This window comes from Chelonia mydas, chromosome 1 (assembly GCF_015237465.2).
Source record: "Chelonia mydas isolate rCheMyd1 chromosome 1, rCheMyd1.pri.v2, whole genome shotgun sequence".
NCBI classification, from domain to species: Eukaryota; Metazoa; Chordata; order Testudines; family Cheloniidae; genus Chelonia; species Chelonia mydas.
The window spans coordinates 342,054,193-342,074,153 of record NC_057849.1 but is presented as its reverse complement, the minus strand read 5'-3'; the positions used below and the strand labels follow the sequence as shown (position 1 = coordinate 342,074,153).

The following is a 19,961-nucleotide window of genomic DNA, read 5'->3' as shown; positions in this document are numbered from 1 at the left end:
GATGTGGATTGGCGTCTCCCAAAGTCCATTGCTAGTTAAGTACTCCCAATTACTTGAATAACCCCTTCACACTATGTTGTCCAAATCTGCCTTATGGGATTCCTACAGCAAACACTTTAAATGCAAGCATAGAGCCAACGCTCATAATTTCAGATATAAAAATGATACGTGCATACGAATAAGATGAATATATTCAGTAGATCATAACCTTTTCAAAGATCTGTTACATGGCATATCTAACATAAAACATATTCCAGTTATGTCATATTTACACTCATAAGCATATTTCTATAAAGCATTATGGGGTGCAACGTCACGGGGGAAAGGAATAATTCCACTCCTTGCTGTGCCATTTCTGTCTCTAGTGACTGGGCATGTAATGTTAGGACTCTTAAGCACTGCTGGCAAAGAGAAACCAAGTTACAGTGAGTTCCAGGCCCACTGTTCATTCCGCACAACGCACGTGAGCTTGATCATGCCAAGATACAGTTCTTTTGAGTCCAGCTTTCCAAGTGACTTTATGACAGCTGGAAACTTATGTTGGGATCCCATCACTTATCAGTATCCTCTGTTGTGTCAAGGAAGAGCGATGTCCACACCGTGTCCTGGGAGACAATGCAGGGGCTAACAATGGACTGACCGGGAGTCTTAAAAAAATGGTGCTAGTTTTTGATCTACAATGAGCCACTCATCTAAACATACATAAAGAACTGAGCTTGGTCCCATTGGGCCTCAAGGGAGCAAGACTGGAGCCCTGCTTTGTAACAGACCAGAGAGCTGGCTAGATCCTTTGCTCTGCTGGTTCAAAGCCAGGACAGGCTGGCAAAGGCTGAGAGTCATTAAGTGCAAGCCAGATGGGCTCAGTTCTTAATGGGCAAGCCCACATCTCACAAATATTAATCAGAGAATTAACTCCTCTCACCCATAAAAAGAGATTGCTAGAGTTTAGGGCTGAGGCACGCGGGTGGGCAAAGCTTGCCTATGCTGTATTTTTTTTAAATGCTAAACAGAGAACAGTCTCCGGCACGATCCTCTCCCCACACCCACTATCAATTCCCCTGCCACACTGTGGGGCTGGAGCAAAGCCCCAGCCAAGGCCCTTTTTGGCACCCTGGCTCTGCAGTTAGTGCCCCACATTGATTTTTCTGTTAGCTCTTAAGAAAAAAAAGAAAAAGAGAGTCAATTAAAACGATACGCAGCCATCCTGCATCATTTGCTTTTTATTGAATCAAACAATTTAAAAACCAGAAGACTCTATAGAAATCTGTGCCATCCTCCTCCCCCCGAAAACAAAACAAAACAAAAGCACCAACCTAATCATATGACACAGTTAAGCTAAGATGCAAAACATATGAACCCTCAAAGACAATAAGAGGATCAGAAGATACGTTCATCAGCTCCTCCTTCGATGCACAGGATTAAGAGGATCTTAAACAACCCTGACTGGCTCAGACTCTTCCTCTGATGCAGAAAAGAGTTTCCTAGTAGCCCAGGGCAACAGGGGATTTCAGACCCTGGTACTGTAGCTGGATAATAAAAATCCTTTCCCTCAATATCACTATTTCATTTCAACTGAGACACTCTATCCTTCCCCTCCCCTCCAATTTTACTCTGTGCGTGTGTGTGTGTAACAATCCTTTTGAATGCTTGCACACTTTAGATACCTTGTATTCAGACATAAAATGTGTTCTTTTTAAGTTGCATTGGTCCCAGTGTTTTAAGCATGTAACTAACAAACATTCTCTTTATTCCCTCCCCCCACTCTTATTTTAAACATTCAACAACATTGACCAGATGCAGCAATTTTTAGGGGCACAACATTATTGTCAACTGTCTTAAGCAAAAAGCTAATTGGATTCTGTATGAGATGCCATTTAGCTCAAGCTTTTATTTCATGATAGAGTGAAAAAGTCAGACTCTTACCGCCTGGAGGGGAGTGATGAATGCAGCCCATCAAGCTAACATGCAAACCAGCACGAGTCAGTTTTAGCCCTGATGTTCAAAATTAGTAAAATACTTCACATTTTTATGACACTTTCCTAATATCAAGTAAAATCTTTTCAAAGCCTGCAACAGACATCAAATAACAAAGCCTTATAGCACCTCTGCAAGGTAAGGAAGGATTATCAGTCCCCTTTTACAGATAGGAAAACGGAGGCAGAAAGCAGTTAAGTGACTTGCCCAAGGAGTACTTGGGAGTCCCTGGCTCCCAGTTCTGGGATCAGACCACCAAACCACACTTTGCTTTCCAGTTGACTCGCAATATCACTGATCAGCAAATAAAAGACAAGCCTACCAGAGTTGGCAAACGCCATGGCCTAGCTGGTTCGTTAAACATAAATAAGTGCAGAAACAGACCAACAAAACCTTACTTACCTCTCACATAGTCTGACTTATGTTATCAGGTTTCTGATAAGACCAGTTTATACAATTGTAAGACTTACTGAGCAGATTGCTTCCTATGGCTAGACAGAAAGGAGAGCGAGAGAGAGAGAGAGAGAGAGAGAGAGAGAGAGAGTACCTCACATTCACCGTCCCAATTCAACTAGTCTTGAAATCCTGCACATCTGATTAACCCAACTGTCCGATACACACAGAAGTCAACTCTGTAGAAATCCAGTGTATTAGGCTATCCTTGGACAGTCAAGGATTTGTACAAACTCAAAAAGCCTTTTCTTTCTGACTAAATAAAATGGAACTTCCTGGATTTCCTTGGGAAGTGGGGAGCTGTAATTTATGAATTGGGATCAGGGTTTGTTACATATAAAAATATATATATTTAAAAATGTATAATAATGCCAAATGTGGCATAAGGTCTCAGAAGTGCTTGGAGCAAGATGTACTGGGTTAGGTGTTGGCTGGCATCTGAAACCCACTTTTAATGCCCCACTCAGCAGGCCCTGTCCAGAGCCCCCTTGCACATTTGATCCCAGCAGAGTGTGGGAATAGTTTGTATTCATGGGAGCTGTGTGTAGAAGGCTGCTTTCCTGCTCAGGACTACAAAATGTACACACACAGTCCACCTCCCTGAGTCTTGTCACATCCTTCTCTGTAGGAAGCCACGTCCAGGTGGCCAGCTTAAATCCTGCATCCCCGGGGCTGTCAGCATTTTTTGTGGCACTTGCCTATATGCAGCACCCAGATTGCACGTACTAAATAAAAATTGGTCTGTCAGTGCTATAAGGCGGAAACGAAAGCAGGGAATTTTTGGCATGCTACAGGACAACAAAGCCACTCTCAGAAAGGTGAGACGATGCCCGTTTGCAGGGATCCGCCTTCCCATACATGCCCTGTCCCAGTGCCACCAACTAGTTCTCTAAGGAAGGAAAGAGAAGTGAATCTATTTACAATCTTTACACCACTTAAAGACATGCTGCTGTTGGCGATACACATACATTGGCAGATTGCTACAGAGGAGGAATAAGATCAAGGTAGGGCTTATCCTGCACAATGCCAGAGCGGTGTGTTCTTCAGCTTGGTTTTTGAAGGTCACTAGCAGCTTCTGAGCATCCACAGTTCCCACATTGCAGAGTCAGGCCCTGACAGCGCTAAGCAGGATCAGCATTAGAGCACCAATCCCTGGCCACTGGAAAGTCACCTAAACAAGCAAGCGCTCTTTCTATGAGGATTCAGATTAAGAGCCTTGAAGGAATTACTTCCATGGCTTTAACTGCTGCCTATATTTGATGCAGTCAAGGGCCAATACCACCCTGTTAGATGAGTGCTGACCCCACTCCACTAACACCCTCCCGCCTCCATCTAAACCTACCAGCAAAATCACATCTCAGCCCCCATAATTTTCCAGTGATGGAAGCAGAAGTGTAGACAGGGTGCAAGAGCGTTGATCACTCACCCGGCTCAGAGTAGAGTGAGGCAGCACTGCGGTAATATGCCAGCACTCTGTGTAAACTTGCACTTCTGCTATTGCTACTTCCAGCTCAGCACTATCCGTGGTGAATCATGGGTCTGATTTTTCTGGTGTAGATGAAGCCAGGGGACAGCAAGCTTTAAAGGACAAAATAAAATAGTTGGACTAAATTCAACCAGTACACTAGGTAAAAACTAGAAAGCAGGGTCCACAAGTGGCTGTCCCCTGAGTCCCCAAAACACAGCCTATGTAGAGTGAAGACAACACACCAACTAGGTTTCTACTGCTAGTGGGCTCCAAACAACTTCTAGCCCGTCACCAAGGACACTGCAAGCATAAGCCAATACTGCTGGCTTGGGACCCTTTGTGTTTGATTAAGAGGCGTTTTAAGCTTTGATACACATTATATTCAAATCCTCAGGCTCCCAGAAAGTCACCAGATTCATGGCCTCATAAATTATGGGCAGCCCCCACCAGCAGGGAGCCTTGCTGGAATGTCATTGTGACAACCGGGGGACAGTTTTTTCTAGCCCCGCTAACGCCAAGAAGTTATTATGACAGCAGCTGCAGAGAGACAGTCATGCAATAGACAGCAATAGTTTCACGCCTCCACTAGTCAGTTAAGACGCAGAGCCCCTCACTACTCTAGTGACCAAGCCCTGCTGCCATAAGCTCCATCAGAGGAGCTCAGCAGAGCAAGTTTGAGTTCTGCCCCTTAACCTTATTTTAAGGTGATCCATATGCATCGTGGCAAGCAGGCTCATTAACATCTGCCCTTCAGACTGTCTAGACCAGCTCAGAATAGCTGCGAGCATTACTGAGACCCACATGCCAGGTGGGAGTCTGGTCTCAGGTAGAGCGAATGAGCCTTGTTCATCTAGTGCACCCCATACCACTCCGACACACGACTCAGCAGAAAGCGACTCACTGACCAAATGGGCTGGAGAAGCTAGGATCCTTCCAAGCATCCAGGAACACCTCTTCTCCCTCACACCCAGCCACCAAGATGGGAGCAGAAAACACTGTGAGAAGAACGGCTGGGAGTCACCAGACAATGACAAGAAGGCTTGACATTGCAGGGCTGTGACAGAGACCTTACGACAGATCATTGTGTGATCAGTTCACTCAGCACTGCAATGTCATCAGGAAAATATCACCACAAAGGACCAGGACATTCCTCCAGACTCACTCTGGGGTTCTCTTCACTACTCCAGTCACCAGCAACCCGGCTCTGCAAGCAGAAATTCACTAGGAGAGACTGAAGCAGGATGAGTCGGCGCCTGCTGTGAGCGAAGTCAGTCGGAGTTTTGCTCAGCCCATCTCAGCACCATGCGCAAAGTTACCTTCTAATCTCATTCACAAAACAAGATACACATCGTTACATCACTTCGCTCAGACCCAGAGCACTACCCCACCGCATGGAACACAGAACAGAGACCGAGTACTCAGGACACGAGGGGGGAAAGATTTTAAATGCAAATATATTTTGTAAACATACTGTGGATCAAGGGCCACTGTCAGGTGAAACATCATTCTGTACATTCTTTACAAGAATGCCCTTATTACAAACACTTTGGATGGTTAAAAAAGGTGTTTTTGGTATCTTGCTCACTTGTCACTAGTTGTGCTATTCGTTTGCTCCATTTCTGTATTTCAGCTCGACACCAAGACTTTTGTTTACAGACAGTGGCTAGTCTATCCACCTTTCGGGTTCTCATGTACTAGCACAGCGCTGCATTACTAAGATCCCAGATCCCAGGGGGAATATTTTCTAAGAACACAGATTCCACTGGCATTTTTTAAAATTAGAAATTTCATGGACCCACCTCTGCGGGTCAGAGACTTCGGGGAAAAGTTCATTTTCACAAAACAACGTTATCCCTTTAGATCAGTCTTGGAAAGGGATACCTTTACTTCTTCTACTAAATGTCAGCCTGCCACACCCCACCCCTCTTGCCGTTGTTAGATCATTGATTTATTTTTCCTCTTTGCAGCTTCCTAAAATGACAAACGGGATGTACTGATCAGGGGTTCCCAGAACCGGGACATTCGTTTATTCAACGGAAAGAGACAGTCTTTACTTCCAGGGTTTGTTCTGGAGGCTGCTGCTGCTGAAGGAGCGGGTGGCGAGGGAGCCAGCTGGGCTGGCGGTGGGGAGGTTCTGGCTGCTCCGTACAGCCGTTGCCTTGGAATCTCGGCCTGAGGAAGCACGGCTAAGACGGCCTGGGGAAGAAGAACAGAAACCCATGTGATATTGTGCTGAACAGACAATCAGACTAGAAAGGTTTTGTTTTCCTTTGCCGATAGCCGGGTCAGGTTGATGTGAGAGACTGGGGTACAGATACAACCTGCCCTGTCATTTTTAACTGTGTCCAGACAGGCAGAGATACAGCCCAGATACCAAACACACCTTTCACGCTTCCTCAATACAGACAAAGCCTAGGAGACACTTGGCAAAGCCAAGCCAAATTGATGGCAGTCTCTGGCTAAGAGAGGCCCAAGACTGGAACAGCCATGGCTTTGTTGGCCAGGACTGGAACACACAGGCAGAGCTGTGTACTTTGCTCTAGAGCCAGCGACCTGCCACAGAGGGAACGTCTACACTGCAATTAGACGCCAGCTGACTTGGGCTCGCGGGGCTGTTTAACTGCAGTGGAGATGTTCAGGCTCAGCTCCAGCCCGGACTCTAGGACCCTGAGAAGTGGGAGGGAGAGCTCCTAGCCGGAACCTCTACACTGCAGTTAAGCAGCCCTGAGAGAGCCAGAGCCCGAGTCAGCTGACACAGGACAGCTGCGGGTTTTTAATTGCCGTGTAGACATACCCTGAGTGGCAGGCTGTGTGGAATATGCAGGCCCAGCACTGAGAGAGCTGGACCTATTACACCACATTACAGCCCCAAGACTGCCCAATGCCAGCATTAAGGCGAGGAAGCCTGCCTGTGTAACCCACACACCTTCTGGGCGTGGTGTTCTGTCCCATCCAGTGGCACAGAGACCACTTAGAGAGAGATTAATGAGTCTGCTCTACAGCCTTAGCTAACAGCCAGGTCACTTTTAGCTCGTGGTAGAGGCTCATGCACTAGGCTCCACAGGTCCAAGGTTCAATCCCGCCCACCACCGACCGGGGTCTGTCAATGTTACACCTGCACTTGGGAGGGGGAAGGGATGAAAACAGTTCTGCACAAAGGGTCTGAGGTGGACCTGGCGGATGGTGGGGCATGACTGCCATGGCTATGCTTGTTACCACCCACACAGTCTGTGCCCGGCTCATCACCTTTCCCCAGAAAACCCTCCCACATCATTCTGGGGCCCCTAAAACCTGCACGGTGTCCCCTCATCACTGCACTCAGTCTGCCGTTCGGAAGGTTTAATCCTCTCCGACACTCCGGAGCAGACTGGGGATGCTCCTTGCAGAGCACAGACAGCAATCTGAAAGATACACACCCTGCTGATCTGCTGTCCCCAGCATCCCTGTGATGGACCTACACCCACACAGACCTTTCACCAGTGCAGCAGCTAGCTGGAGGAGTGATACAGCACCGTTTTAGTGAAAGGCTGGATGAACTGGGAAAACCAGGAAATTGTCATAAGGGCTCACAGGTACTATGCGGTGTGGCACGTGCCGGCCAATCCCCTGGCCCCTGGATTATTTTTAATAGTCTATGGGACAAATCCTGAAGTCCTTACTCAGGCAAAGCTTCCATTGTCTTCAGTGGGTGTTTTAGTGCTCTATAAATACACACAAGAAAAGCCCCTGTCCACAATGGGATCAGCATGGCACAAGTTCCAGCCTACAATCCCTGGTCAGTATGAAAAAGCACTTCCTTTCCCCAGAGAGCTGGTATAAAATGGTGCTGTAGCCAGCTCAGGGGAAGTCTATGGGAGTTTTGCAGGCATAAAGACTTCAGGGGCAATCCCACTGTTTGTCAAGGAGTCTTACTGGCAGTATCTGAGGGGATCTGCTCCTCTTCCAGGTAGTATTCTATCTTTTGTAGATCTTCTGTGGCAAATCTCCATTTATTCTCAGCACGTGCGGGTGTCCCTCTTGGGATGGCCCTTTTCCGGGCAGATCCAGTGTAGGTTGCCAACTGGCAAGACGTGGGGAATGAGCCAGTGACCAGTCCTTCAGGGACCTTCTGTGCAAGGACCTTCAGGCCTGGAGACAATACAGATCATATGGTTAGGGATGGCCAGTTATTTGCAGTGATTGGTCAGACTCAACTTAACTTTCATCTCCTGATCAGAAGCGGCAGGAGGAGAGCTACTGATAGTACTACTCTGGAACTATGAGGTGAGGCTCAGGAGACACCTATATAGAGGTCACTCTTCTCAACTGCTGGAGCATTTCGAGTCATATTCCAAGAGGTACTGAGCTCCCTCGACTGCCACAGGTTTCAGTGGAAGTTGGAGGTTCAGCACATTCCAGGATTAGCTCCTAGAGTTTGCTCTTGGGAGCAGCAAGTCTCAAGAAGCAGCTACAAGATGCAGGTTTTCAAAAGGGCTTTGGAGACTGTAGCTTATTTAGGGAATAAACATGTATGATGCAAAGCATGAAAAGGAAAATAAAAGTCTAAGTGCCCCCCCCCCCCCCGCCATCTTATCATACACGCTCTTCAGGAGGGTACTGATATAAGGGATGTTAATGAAGCTAGGAGAGCCAACCTCTGCCAGGATTCCTAGGTCCTGAAGTGATGGGCTTTTTCAGTTTGCTTAGAACACACAGAGGCTAGCTGTCTCAGGCTGTTCTTGGTGAAAGCTATTTACATGATGCTGACACTATAAATCATGGAATCAAAGTGGGCCCTCAGCGGTGGGATGGATTTGACACCAGCCTTTTACCACTGGTGACTTGGGTTAAAGAATGACCTATTTTAGGGCAAGTGAAAACAAGTTGCATGACTATATATTATCCCCCCCAACCCTTGTTTACACCAAGGATATCAGAGATTATTCCCACTGTTACTTTAGCACAAGTGCCTCTCCAGTGCTGCTAGCAATGGCAGGAGCAGCATGATGTGCAGGGCATTCTTCCACCAGCCCTAGAAAAGCATTTGGTATAGACCAGATATCAGCTTTTAAAAAAAAAAAAAAAAACCCACGTCCTCTTGACCTGATCTGAGCAGGGTTGGATGTCACAGGGGTACGAACATGGCAGTCTAGAACTCCCAGCGGGTGAAAGAATTCCTTAAAATCTTCAGTGCAGACAAAGCCTAGGAGACACTTGCCAAAGCCAAGCCAAATTGATGGCAGTCTCTGGCTAAGAGAGGCCCAAGACTGGAACAGCCATGGCTTTGTTGGCCAGGACTGGAATACACAGGCAGAGCCGTGTACTTCGCTCTAGCCCCATATCTCATCATTTAATTCGGGCAAGCCTCGCCCCCAGCTCTCAATTTTAAGCCAAGTCCCCACATTTCTGATGCAAAAGGAAATCCCCCTCACCTCCAGATAACATGAATACGTTCTCAAAGCCTCTCTCACACATGGTAGTGGCAGCCTGGCTGGCGAGTCTCTCATCATCATCATACAGGATGATAATCTTCCCATGTGCATTTTTCTGATAGGCAGAGATGTTAAAGATCCTGTATATTTTTTATTAAACTTAACATGAATTGGATGTCTGACGTCATCTTCTTGATGCTACATAAGTGGCAGAGACAAATTGACATGATTAGCCTGGGGATTACAGTGGACGAGAGGCTGGATACGAGTCAGCAGTGTGCCCTTGTTGCCAAGAAGGCTAATGGCATATTGGGCTGCATTAGTAGGAGCGTTGCCAGCAGATTGAGGGAAGTGATTATTCCCCTCTATTCAGCACTGGTGAGTCACATTTGGAGTATTGCGTCCAGTTTGGGGCCCCCACTACAGAAAGGATGTGGACAAATTGAAGAGAGTCAAAGGAGGGCAACAAAAATTATTAGGGGGCTGGGGCACATGACTTATAAGGAGAGGCTGAGGGAACTAGGCTTATTTAGTCTGCAGAAGAGAAGAATGAGGGTTTTGATAGAAGCCTTCAACTACCTGAAGGGGGGGGCGGGTTCCAAAAAGGGCGGAGCTCAGCTGTTCTTAGTGGTAGCAGATGACAGAACAAGGAGTAATGGTCTCAGGTTGTAGTGGGGGAGGTCCAGGCTGGATCTTAGGAAACACTATTTCATTAGGAGGGTGCTGAAGCACTGGAATGGGTTACCTAGGGAGGTGGTGGAATCTCCATCCTTAGAGGTTTTTAAGGCCCGGCCTGACAAAGCCCTGGGTGGGATGATTTAGTTGAGGTTGGTTTGAGCAGGGGATTGGGACTAGATGACCTCCTGAGGTCTCTTCCAAACCTAATCTTCTATGATTTGAAAGCAGCCAAAAAGTTTGGGCTTGAACTCCCAACCTCCTGTCTATTACCAAGCTCAAAACCTTCCCCCACCCCTACTGATTCTAGTTTTGCAAGTGGATGGGACTCTTAGTCAAGGAAAGGCAAAAATCACTTTCTCATGCTGGGACTCAAGGCCTGAGAGTAATCCTAGAGTCATAGGCCTGGTCTACACTAAAAAGTTATGTCACTCAGGGGGTATGAAAAATCCACACCCCTGGGCAACGTAGTTAAGCCAACCTAACCCCTGGTGTAAACAGCACTAGGTTGACAGAAGCCCAGCTCCAGCTCCCCAAGAGGCGGTATTACCTGTGCCAATGGGAGAACCCCTCCTGTCGGCATAGGTAGCGTCTATACTGTAGCATTTCAAGTGTAAACAAGCCCATAGAATTTAAGGCCAGAAGGGACCACCAGATCACCCAGTCTGACCTCCTGTATATCACAGGCCATTGACGCCATCCAGCCTCTGCCACACTCAGACCAACCACCAGAGTTAGACCAAAGTATAACACCCTTCAGGAGACTAACCCATTGTGTGCTACAGGCAGCAAACAGGAGGGACAGAGGTGCACCAGTGCCCAAGGCCCCTGCAATGGCAGGGAATTGATTTAGTGAGAGATACCCAGATGATCCTAGCAACTGACCCGTACCCCATCCTGCAGAGGAAGGGGAAAATCCTCTGCCAGTCTGACCTGTGCCACCACCCTTCTGCTGGTTAATGTAGAAACACAGAAGTTGGCAGTAAGAAGTGAGGTCTACACACAGCCATCCCTTCCCCCTGTGGGCCTGGAAGTCAATAGTTTGAGATATTGCCCACTTAATCCTAAACTCTCCAGAGAAAGGCTAACCCCTGCTGTGGGGAAGCAAACGGAGCACCGTTTAATGCCTCAGCCAACGAGTGTGGCAGCTCAGCATCAGCAGTGGGTAGCCATCCAAGCTGTTCAAGTCTTGGCCCACACATCAGCACAAAATGGTCTAATCCTGAGAGCTGCAACACGCACACAGCTCCCACTGTAGTCAGTGGGCTTTGCAAACGACAGGTGCTTAGTACCTGCATTTTACAGCTGTAACACAGAATCCTAACATCAGGTAAATCACCGTCAGCATGGGATGACCCTATCATGCCCTCTCGTGAAGTCCCAGATAAACTCCCATTGAATGTAATGGGAGCAGGAGTTGGCTCGGTGTTCAGTCAATGCAGAAGTCATGGAGTTTCTTTGCCAAAACATTGACTCTCTAGAGCACCCACGCTTTAAAAAGGATACGTATTCCAGAATGCTATTCGTATAAGGATTCATGGTTCTAGACAGCGTTGCGATAGGGTAGGAATAAGCTGCAGATACAGAAGAAAAAGGGGTTAGGGAATGAACAGCTACCAAACAGCCTAGAGTGACCTGATTAGGACTGTCAGAGTACAGAGGCCTGGTTTGCAGTGAAGATAGGGTTAATTTCAACTCAGCTACTCCCTTCTCCTGCCCAGGTGCTTTGGGAAGGGAGGAGGAGAGGCTATAAGAGTGGCTGCTTGGGAGAAATAGTGGAGACAATGTCTTTGGGATCTCTCAAACTAAGGAGTCCATCCATCATCCCGCCTCACACCCCACCCCGCCAGTTTCCTTTTCTGCTTATGTTGGTTTATTTTGCTTCCTAATCACAGACATTGAGGCTGTCTCGATTTTCATTTTGCAGGATCATCCTGCTGCATTCATTGAGGCCCATCTTTGGGGCAAGAAGTGTTGAACGTATTATGCAAGCAGCTGACACTGATCGAGGTTCAGAGAATCCTGCAGTGATTCCCTCCCTTACCTCCAACAATATGACACTGGTCATACGCATCTCGATCTCGTACGTCAAGCAGCAGGAACGGGCAGTCGGGGTAAGGCTGATCTTTAGTGTTAGAGTCTTTAGCATTAGCATCAGGTTTCTTCCGCAGGTTTTTGCCTATGTCTAGTTCACCTACACCACTGATCACACTACAAAAGGAAAGAAAGCAGATTTTGATGCAAGTTCTCCTTCTGTAAGCACTTCTGTTCCTCTGTATTAAGATCAGGATACTTTTCAGTTTCTTTCTGATCCATTCACAACCTAACACAACAAGTTATCACACAAGACTATTGAAAAGGCTATTCCCACCTTTCTTCAAAATTCATTAATAAACTTAAGGAGTCAAGTGAACAGCTAGAGATCAGATTTTACGATTTTTCCTTACGATTACTTCTTAAAAATCTAGGATATTTATTTTCAGAGGTTCTGCACTCCCACAGTCTCAGCGGCTGGTCTGGGAGTACTCAGTACCTCTGAAACACAGCAAGGCCCCTTTCAGAGAAGGTTTTCTGAAAGAGTGTGCTGCATCATTTGCTAAGGGGAGAGTGGTTGAAAGTTCTAGTACTTCAGTAGGTTACCAAAATGGAGATTTTGGTAGTTCATTCACAGTAAATTATTTGCCTATTCTCTGCAAGCAGCATGCTGCACAGATTGTACATGCCATCACCAAGCTGGAGGCGAGATGCTCAAGAGTGAAGATCTACATGGTGATCATACCACTGGGTCCTATTCAAGATAGGCTGATTGATAGTCAAGATACACAAGGTACCAGCCTGACAGCCTTGGAGATCAAATCCTCCATTAACCCAGACAGACTATGGGTAGTGGTGGTACAAGATTCCCCCCTACTTCTTTCTAATATGCCTCAGACCTGGAAGGGACCACATCTAGAAAAGACGAGAGCTCAATTTCCATGATCCAATCACTAGCACTTCCATTAAGACCATCAACAAGGACACATTAGTTTTAGTTTGGTGGTGGCAGTTTGTAATGCAGATTCTTGAACAGCAGGATTTGGACTGAGTCACACGATCTCATTTCAGGTCGGTCACTGGACAGCTGCCAGATGGTAACAGCTTCCAGTCCCTACCATCCAGGCCAGGATTCAAACCTGAAAAGCTCTGCCTCCCACTGCAACCCCAAGTCTGTGGCGTTAGGATTTCTAACTCCAAACAGAACATGCTACTGGGGATGTTTTGCAATGACTAGAAGTGCAACAATGAATTATTTGCAAACAAATGATTCTGACAAAAGATCGTGTCTGAGTCACTTGAGATCTCACTGGGATTAGCTGTTAATTGATGACAAGTCCATGAAAGCAGCCATCTACAGTACCAGAAAAACTGAGACTTCTTATACGAGACATTTGGAAGGGACAGGTGGAGTGTACCACAGCTGGTGGGGAAATAGGAGGAATATAGTAGGTGGGAGAGGAAAGCCGTTCTTTGTGCATTGCTATCAGGTACCTTTGCAGAGTAGACCGATACGATTCCCCTGCTCCCGTGTTGTTTATGAACAGGACTGGACTGGCTGGCTTCTCTGTGGGGCTTCCTTTCCCGTTAGTCCCAGCTGTGAGCTCAGCATCAGTTTCTGAAATAACAGTATCACCATCTAAAAGGGCAAAAAGGTAATGGAAAAGTAAGTTGCTTGTGCATGAATGACTCACATATTTGTAAACTCAAAGACCAAATTCCATTCTTGGAAGCATGTGTGTAGCAGGATTTGGTGTTTGTTATTAATCCCTTACATTTAAGACACCATGCTCTCTCAAAGGATCCCAAAAAGAGTCATTAAAAAAAAAAAAAAAATCTAAGCACTGGTCCTGAACCAAACCCCAGATCTCATCATGGCTTAACTTGGGGGAAGTTTGGACATGTATCTAAATTTCACCATTAGTACTTCATCTCTGTAATGGGCCAAATCAAAACCAGGAGCCACATCTCAGAACACTGGGAGAATTTTGCATCTAGACCTTGATTTTGTAAGTCAGGCCCATTCCTACTAGATATAAGGATCCTTCTCCCACTACTGAAATGCTGCCCCCTATGGCAACCTGCAACACTAGACAGGAGAACAGGGGGTTAGGGGGATGCTCTGGGGTTTTTTTTGTTTTTTTTTTTAAAAAGAGGCTTGAAAGGAAGTGTGTAAAGAAGCACATATCCAATGGAAACTACCAGGAAAATCAGCCAAACACATTCTGTACCAGAGAATTATGATCACAATAGTAGGGCCAGCACCCCAATCTTTCTAAAAGTGGCCATGTGATCATTAATGGCTCAGGACCTCAGTTCTAATTATTATCCAAAAAGCAATACCTGCTTCAGTAATAAAAGGGCCATGTACTGGGCCAGCAACACTACTCCCAAGAGTGCCATAGTGGGAAGTTTCCTATACAAGAACTGACCAGATCCAAACCTGCTTAGCTTAATTAGCTCATAGCACACGGCAAAACAGCTGCAGACTAAAACTGTTTTTCTCTCCAATTAGACAAAATTCAGCAAGTTGTCAAGTGAGTTTGCAAGCATGATGTTTTCTAAGACACTGAACTCCAGAATCAGAGGACACAGCTCAAGTTCAAACACTGCAATTCAGCACGTCTCATCATTCCTACAATAAATATCATTACCTTCCAGCTTTTGGATCTCCTCAGCTGATACTTCTAATGTTTCATCAGATAGAGAAGCAACTTGGATGACCTGTAGGAAATAATAATAAACCTGGTAAAAGTGTCTTGTTGGAGCAGGGGCAGCAGCACTGGCTTTTCAAATAATCAGAGCATTCTGCGCATCAGAACACAGGGAGTGAGGACATCCTCTCTGTTGGGCCAAGGTTGCGAATGTGACTCCATGCCCCCACGTCACACAGAGGTCTCACATCTTAATTAAAACAAAAAGCCACTCAGCTTCAGAATGAAGAGACCCCAGAGAGTCCATAGACATATCCCTTGAAAATCATAGCGGGTTCTGACATTTATAGAACGTTACCTCTAAATTGTGATCTACACATTTCAGAGCCTTCACTAGCTCAGCGAAAAAGACTTGTAGCATTAATCTGCAATCATGCAAGAAGCCTTATTTAATATAATATAATATAATGCATTCATAAATTAGGGGCCAACCCTACAAGCCTCACTCATACATGTAATCCTATTGAAGGTAGTGGAACTAATCCTATATAAAGATTGAAGGAGGGGGCCTCTACCAAAGCAAATTTATGTTCTACTTTAGGAAGGGGAGGGGAAGGAGTCTTCCCTTTCAGGTTTTTACTAGTTACCTTGGCCCATGTTCTCTGGCTTCTGTACTTCCTGATCATGCTTTGTTTCATTTAATATTTTACTTCATTGGTATGTTGCATTTTTCCACAAAGAAACATACAAAAACCTCTAAACATAACAACCCTCCAGTCTTTTAGAGTTATGATTTCAACTGGGCACTACATGCAGTGACTACTTTGTTTAAACCACTTACAGCCCCATTCATTAGGCACTCTCTAAGCACCTTACGAAGGGTGCATTATTATTACAAACTCATTTTAGAAATGGACAGAACTGAGTGTTCTAAAGCATTCACTAATTCGGAAGCTCCATATAAGTGCTGACAGCTCAGAGTTTCCATTGACTTCAGTTGCAGCGAAGGGTGCTCAGCACCTCTAAAAGTTATGGCGTAAGTGATTTACTTGATATAAAAAACAAGTGTGTACAGGGGAACAATGGCAACAGCCTGTCCTCCAGAAAAAGCTTCAAGTGCAACAAAAATAACATTAGTCACAATATAAGAGTGGGGCTAACAAGAACCTCATCACAAGCAGGCAATGTTCAGAAGCCAGCTGGGAAATAGTCATACGTACCAGCTGGGCAAAAGTAGTCACTTTCAGCCTCTTGAATAGCTCATCTTTTTTGTATCTGTAATCTTTAACAGAAAGAAAGAGTATGTATTTTCCCACATCCATTCACAGCATCAAAATGATGAGAATGAGCGAGAGCCATTAGCACACAACCCAACCTATAAAGAGGCTAGAATTTCTGGGTGATACAGGCTGCTGTAACTGATGGGAAGGTCAGAACAAACCTGAAGGGCCAAAAGAATTTACACCTCGGACAGATCCTGACCTACTTACTCTAAATACACATTTCTTGAGGGACGTTTGGTTGAGCTATTTCCACTACTCCAGCGCAGGAAGAGTTCACAAATTCAGCACTCTTATGGCAGGTCTGAGAAGAAAGGACACTGCACCAGCCAGACTCCTTCCCCACAAGCCCCCCTTACCTTCGGTGAGCTAATCTCCCCTGCTGTTCGGTTCAAACCCATGGCTGCTGCAAAGCCTCTTGAGCCACCGACAATGTCCCTACGACCTAAATTTTTATCCCATGCGTTGTTTATAGCAGAGTTAGATGACAAGGATTCTGAGGTAAGGGATGGGTCTAAGTTTAAGAAACTGCTGCGTACAAGTCATAATTTGCATACTATAATTGATTGGTGAAAATGCTTCAGGTTTTTCTACTTTATTTTCAATAAAAGTCAAATCGGGGACCCCACTGGTTACGACAGTATGACAATCTACAGAAGAGTGCGAGTCTCACGAGACACTAGAGTACAGACAAGTGAACATTACACAGTTCTGACGGGGATACCGCATTCAGGGTTGGAACCCTTGTTACCAGAAGGATATCGGACTAATTGTATGTAAGGACTAGGCAAGCTCTCTAACAGCCACAAAAGTGATCAGAGGGATTGATTTATGAAGAAAGATTAACAGAGCTAAATATAGATCATCTGGCTAAGAGATGACTAAGAGGGGCAATATAACAGTGAACAGAGAAGCCTCCATAGAAAGGAGGAGAGAAATTCTTTAGTGTGATACAAGAGGAGTAGTGGGGTAAAGGTAAGAAAGGAAAATGTAAGATGAATATCAGGAAGAACTTCTTGATGTGAATCTGTTAGGACGTGAAAGTCTCCCAAGCGAAGCTGTAGAAGCCTCCTTCCTTGGGGCATTTAAAACTAGACAGGACAGAACACTGGAGACTGTCCAGTAAGAACAACCCTGCACTGGCAGCGGGGATGCACCAGATGTCCTAATAAGGCTTTACTGTCTCTAGGGTCTGCAGCTGTTACAAAAGATTATTATGCACACAACTTTTTAAACACTCAAAACCCATGTTTCTTTCCCTCATCCACACTCTATGGGCTGTAGCCCTTTAAGAAAACCAAAATAGGGCCAATCATTCCTCCATTTCTTTACTTCTTCCCCACTGAAGTCACAGGTCAGGGAATCACCATCAGAAGGATGTTAATAATTTTAAGAACATGTCCCAGAAATCTCACTCCAGCTGGGGACTGATAATGGAATGCAGACCCTTTATCAAATCCAGACTGCTAGGGACTTAAAATTGCTACCATCTGTTGACTATTCCATGGTTTATGTAAAGGAATTTGCTGAGTCTCAATCCAGATCCCAGCAGACACCACAAGATCACCAACATAATTAGTACTAGTCAGCTCTCTTGCTGACATCCTCTCGGTTGAGAAGACTATGGAGACTGTGGGCCATGGAGACTGAACTCCCCTCACAATCCATAGGTCCTGGCTACATATGGAGTGGGGAGAAGTCTTGCATTGCCAGTGCCTATAATTGCCCTTCAATCTCCAGGGCACCTTTCAGCCTGACAGTCACATAAAACAGACCCCAAGAGCATCCCCACCAGTTTTTGCATACACAATTTGAAACATTCTCTATCCTCGCTATTTGCTTACTCTCAAACACACACTTCCTGGGGGAGATTTGGCAGAGCCATTTCCACTACCCTAGAGCAGGAAGAGTCCACAAATTCAGCATCCTGCCCTACACGAGATCTGTTGAAACATGGAGAGTAATTACTAGGTCCTAAGTGCCCCATACTGGTCTGTGCCAAAGTAGAGCAGAAAAAAAAAATACAGGTGTAAAACCTTGAAGCCCTCTTACAAAGGTGACCATGGGATCCATTAACATGCCTTCAAAACCTTGGTTATAAAGTTTCATATGAAAAATCTTCACATAAGATAAATCCTGTGAAATGAGCTACCTTGGACATATGAAAGACTGGGGTGACCCTTGTGGTTCTAGCAAGACTAGATGTTTCAAGCCTTATGCTTAGACCATTAAGCCACCTCCTACACCTCCATTCTTATTAGCCAGTGTCCTAAACACCAACATGACTCTCAACTAATGGAAACATCTTTCTTCTGAACAGCTTTTGCTTCTCTTGCCTGATGCAACAAAACTCAAAACCCCTGAAGTCAATGTAATTTGTCTCCCAAGGCTGAGATCCCCAGCCATGGCTCGGAGATGATCCCTCCCTCAGTTCAGTCGTCTGGATGAAAGAAGTGAAGATAAAGCCCAATTATAGTTTAAGAAAAAGGTTTTGAAGACTTATGTATAAGAGTCAACGGATCCTTATTTTTTGTATCATAATGACTAATACAGTAATTACATATTGCAATTACTGGATGGTGTCTAATCTTCTTCAAACCAAGTTTATTTACAAAAAAAGAAGCTGTCACAAATCTTTACGACTTCGTTCTACCCCCTAGCAGTTCATATGAGCTCAGAGGACTAACACTTTTACCAGATCTGTATCTGAAATGGAGCAAATCATATCAAATATTTTGTTGGGGACTTGCACTGAACAGCAGAAAGCGCAGGAAAATGCTGCTTCTGATTGCAATATCAACATTACGTACCTGGCTGTGACTCGGAAGATCCATTTCGATTTTCTGACATTATGAATCAAGGATCTCGTATTAAACTGTAACTGTCCTGCTGAATATTTACAAAGCCTTGTTTCCCTGGGCTTCAGCAATGAGCGAAGCAATATATATTTAAGAATGGATCACATCTTGCAGCAGCTTCTCTCAAGTCTCTGCTTCAAAGGACTAAAATCAGAGTTTCAGCTATCTTATCAGTTTTGATTTTCCAGCAGGTTGACAGTATTGAATCTGACTCTCTCAAGTTACACAGGAGACAGAGAATTGACTGTTCTAGGCATCTGATGTTGTGTCCAACTGGTGTCATCTATCCATGAGAAATCAAGGGGGAAAAAGTTTCTAAATTTCCCAGGAACACAAGGTGCCCATTCAGCAGAAATGTGATGAGAAAACCTCTACTGTACTCTAGAACTGGGATTTAAACAAGACGCCTTCAGCACAAAAGGAAATTAGATTCACAGCAGAGTTTAAAACTGAAGACAGCAACACAACAAGATTTGTGGTACAGATACCACTGGACTGCCACTGCTTTGTACATACTGAAATCTTAGTCAATTGATCAACAAAGGATAGCGTGAAACAAGATAATTTTCCTTTTCGTTTTACCAAGAGACTCACAACTGAAAACAAAGAAGAGGGAGCAAAAAGTGAAAACATTTTTTTACCAAATCAGCAACCAACACTTTTGTATTTCAGATATGTGATCTCCCTTGTAATTTGAACTTTATAATGTTAAAGGGACAGCATAAAATAGTGTTAAAAAACCCTGAAAATGGGCATACAAAATCCTAATGACCTTAGTGTTTTGTGACTTTTTTCTTCACCTCTCAATAAAAGCAGGGTTATTTGGATTTAAATAATTTTCCTGCCTTCCCATGCATTTATAGCAGTGCTGGAGATTGAGAACAAGAAAGCAAAACTGACTAGAAATAGAAATAGAAAGTGACAGTGACTAGCCTAGTTTCACTGGCCAAACTAAGTGAAATGCAACAGAAAGACACTAAGTGGTGAGGAGTAGTTAGGGTTTCATCAGCTTCAAAATCTACAGAGTTAAGATATGCTGGGGCAAATTCACCTCATAATAATGCCACTGACTTCAGTGGGTTTACACAGGGATGAACACGGCTCATTTACTTTTTAACAAAGTGTCCTGTTAAAAGTCTAACTATATCAGAATC

General features: G+C 45.0%; 1 protein-coding gene across 2 annotated transcripts in view; it reads right to left on the bottom strand.

Annotated features, from left to right (window-relative positions):
* Positions 1-1,202: 1,202 nt before the first annotated feature.
* The window catches only part of CEP41 (centrosomal protein 41), a 41,653-nt gene continuing 22,894 nt past the window's right edge, over positions 1,203-19,961 (bottom strand). For both annotated transcript variants that reach the window (XM_043521143.1, XM_037889404.2), the window contains exons 4-11: positions 15,890-15,951; positions 14,670-14,739; positions 13,510-13,654; positions 12,026-12,192; positions 11,488-11,555; positions 9,307-9,421; positions 7,808-8,023; positions 1,203-6,091 (exon numbers count right to left, since the gene is read on the bottom strand). In XM_043521143.1, the coding sequence (XP_043377078.1) occupies positions 5,946-6,091; positions 7,808-8,023; positions 9,307-9,421; positions 11,488-11,555; positions 12,026-12,192; positions 13,510-13,654; positions 14,670-14,739; positions 15,890-15,951 (989 nt within the window). In that variant the 3' untranslated portion in view covers positions 1,203-5,945. The remainder of the gene's footprint in view (positions 6,092-7,807; positions 8,024-9,306; positions 9,422-11,487; positions 11,556-12,025; positions 12,193-13,509; positions 13,655-14,669; positions 14,740-15,889; positions 15,952-19,961) is intronic.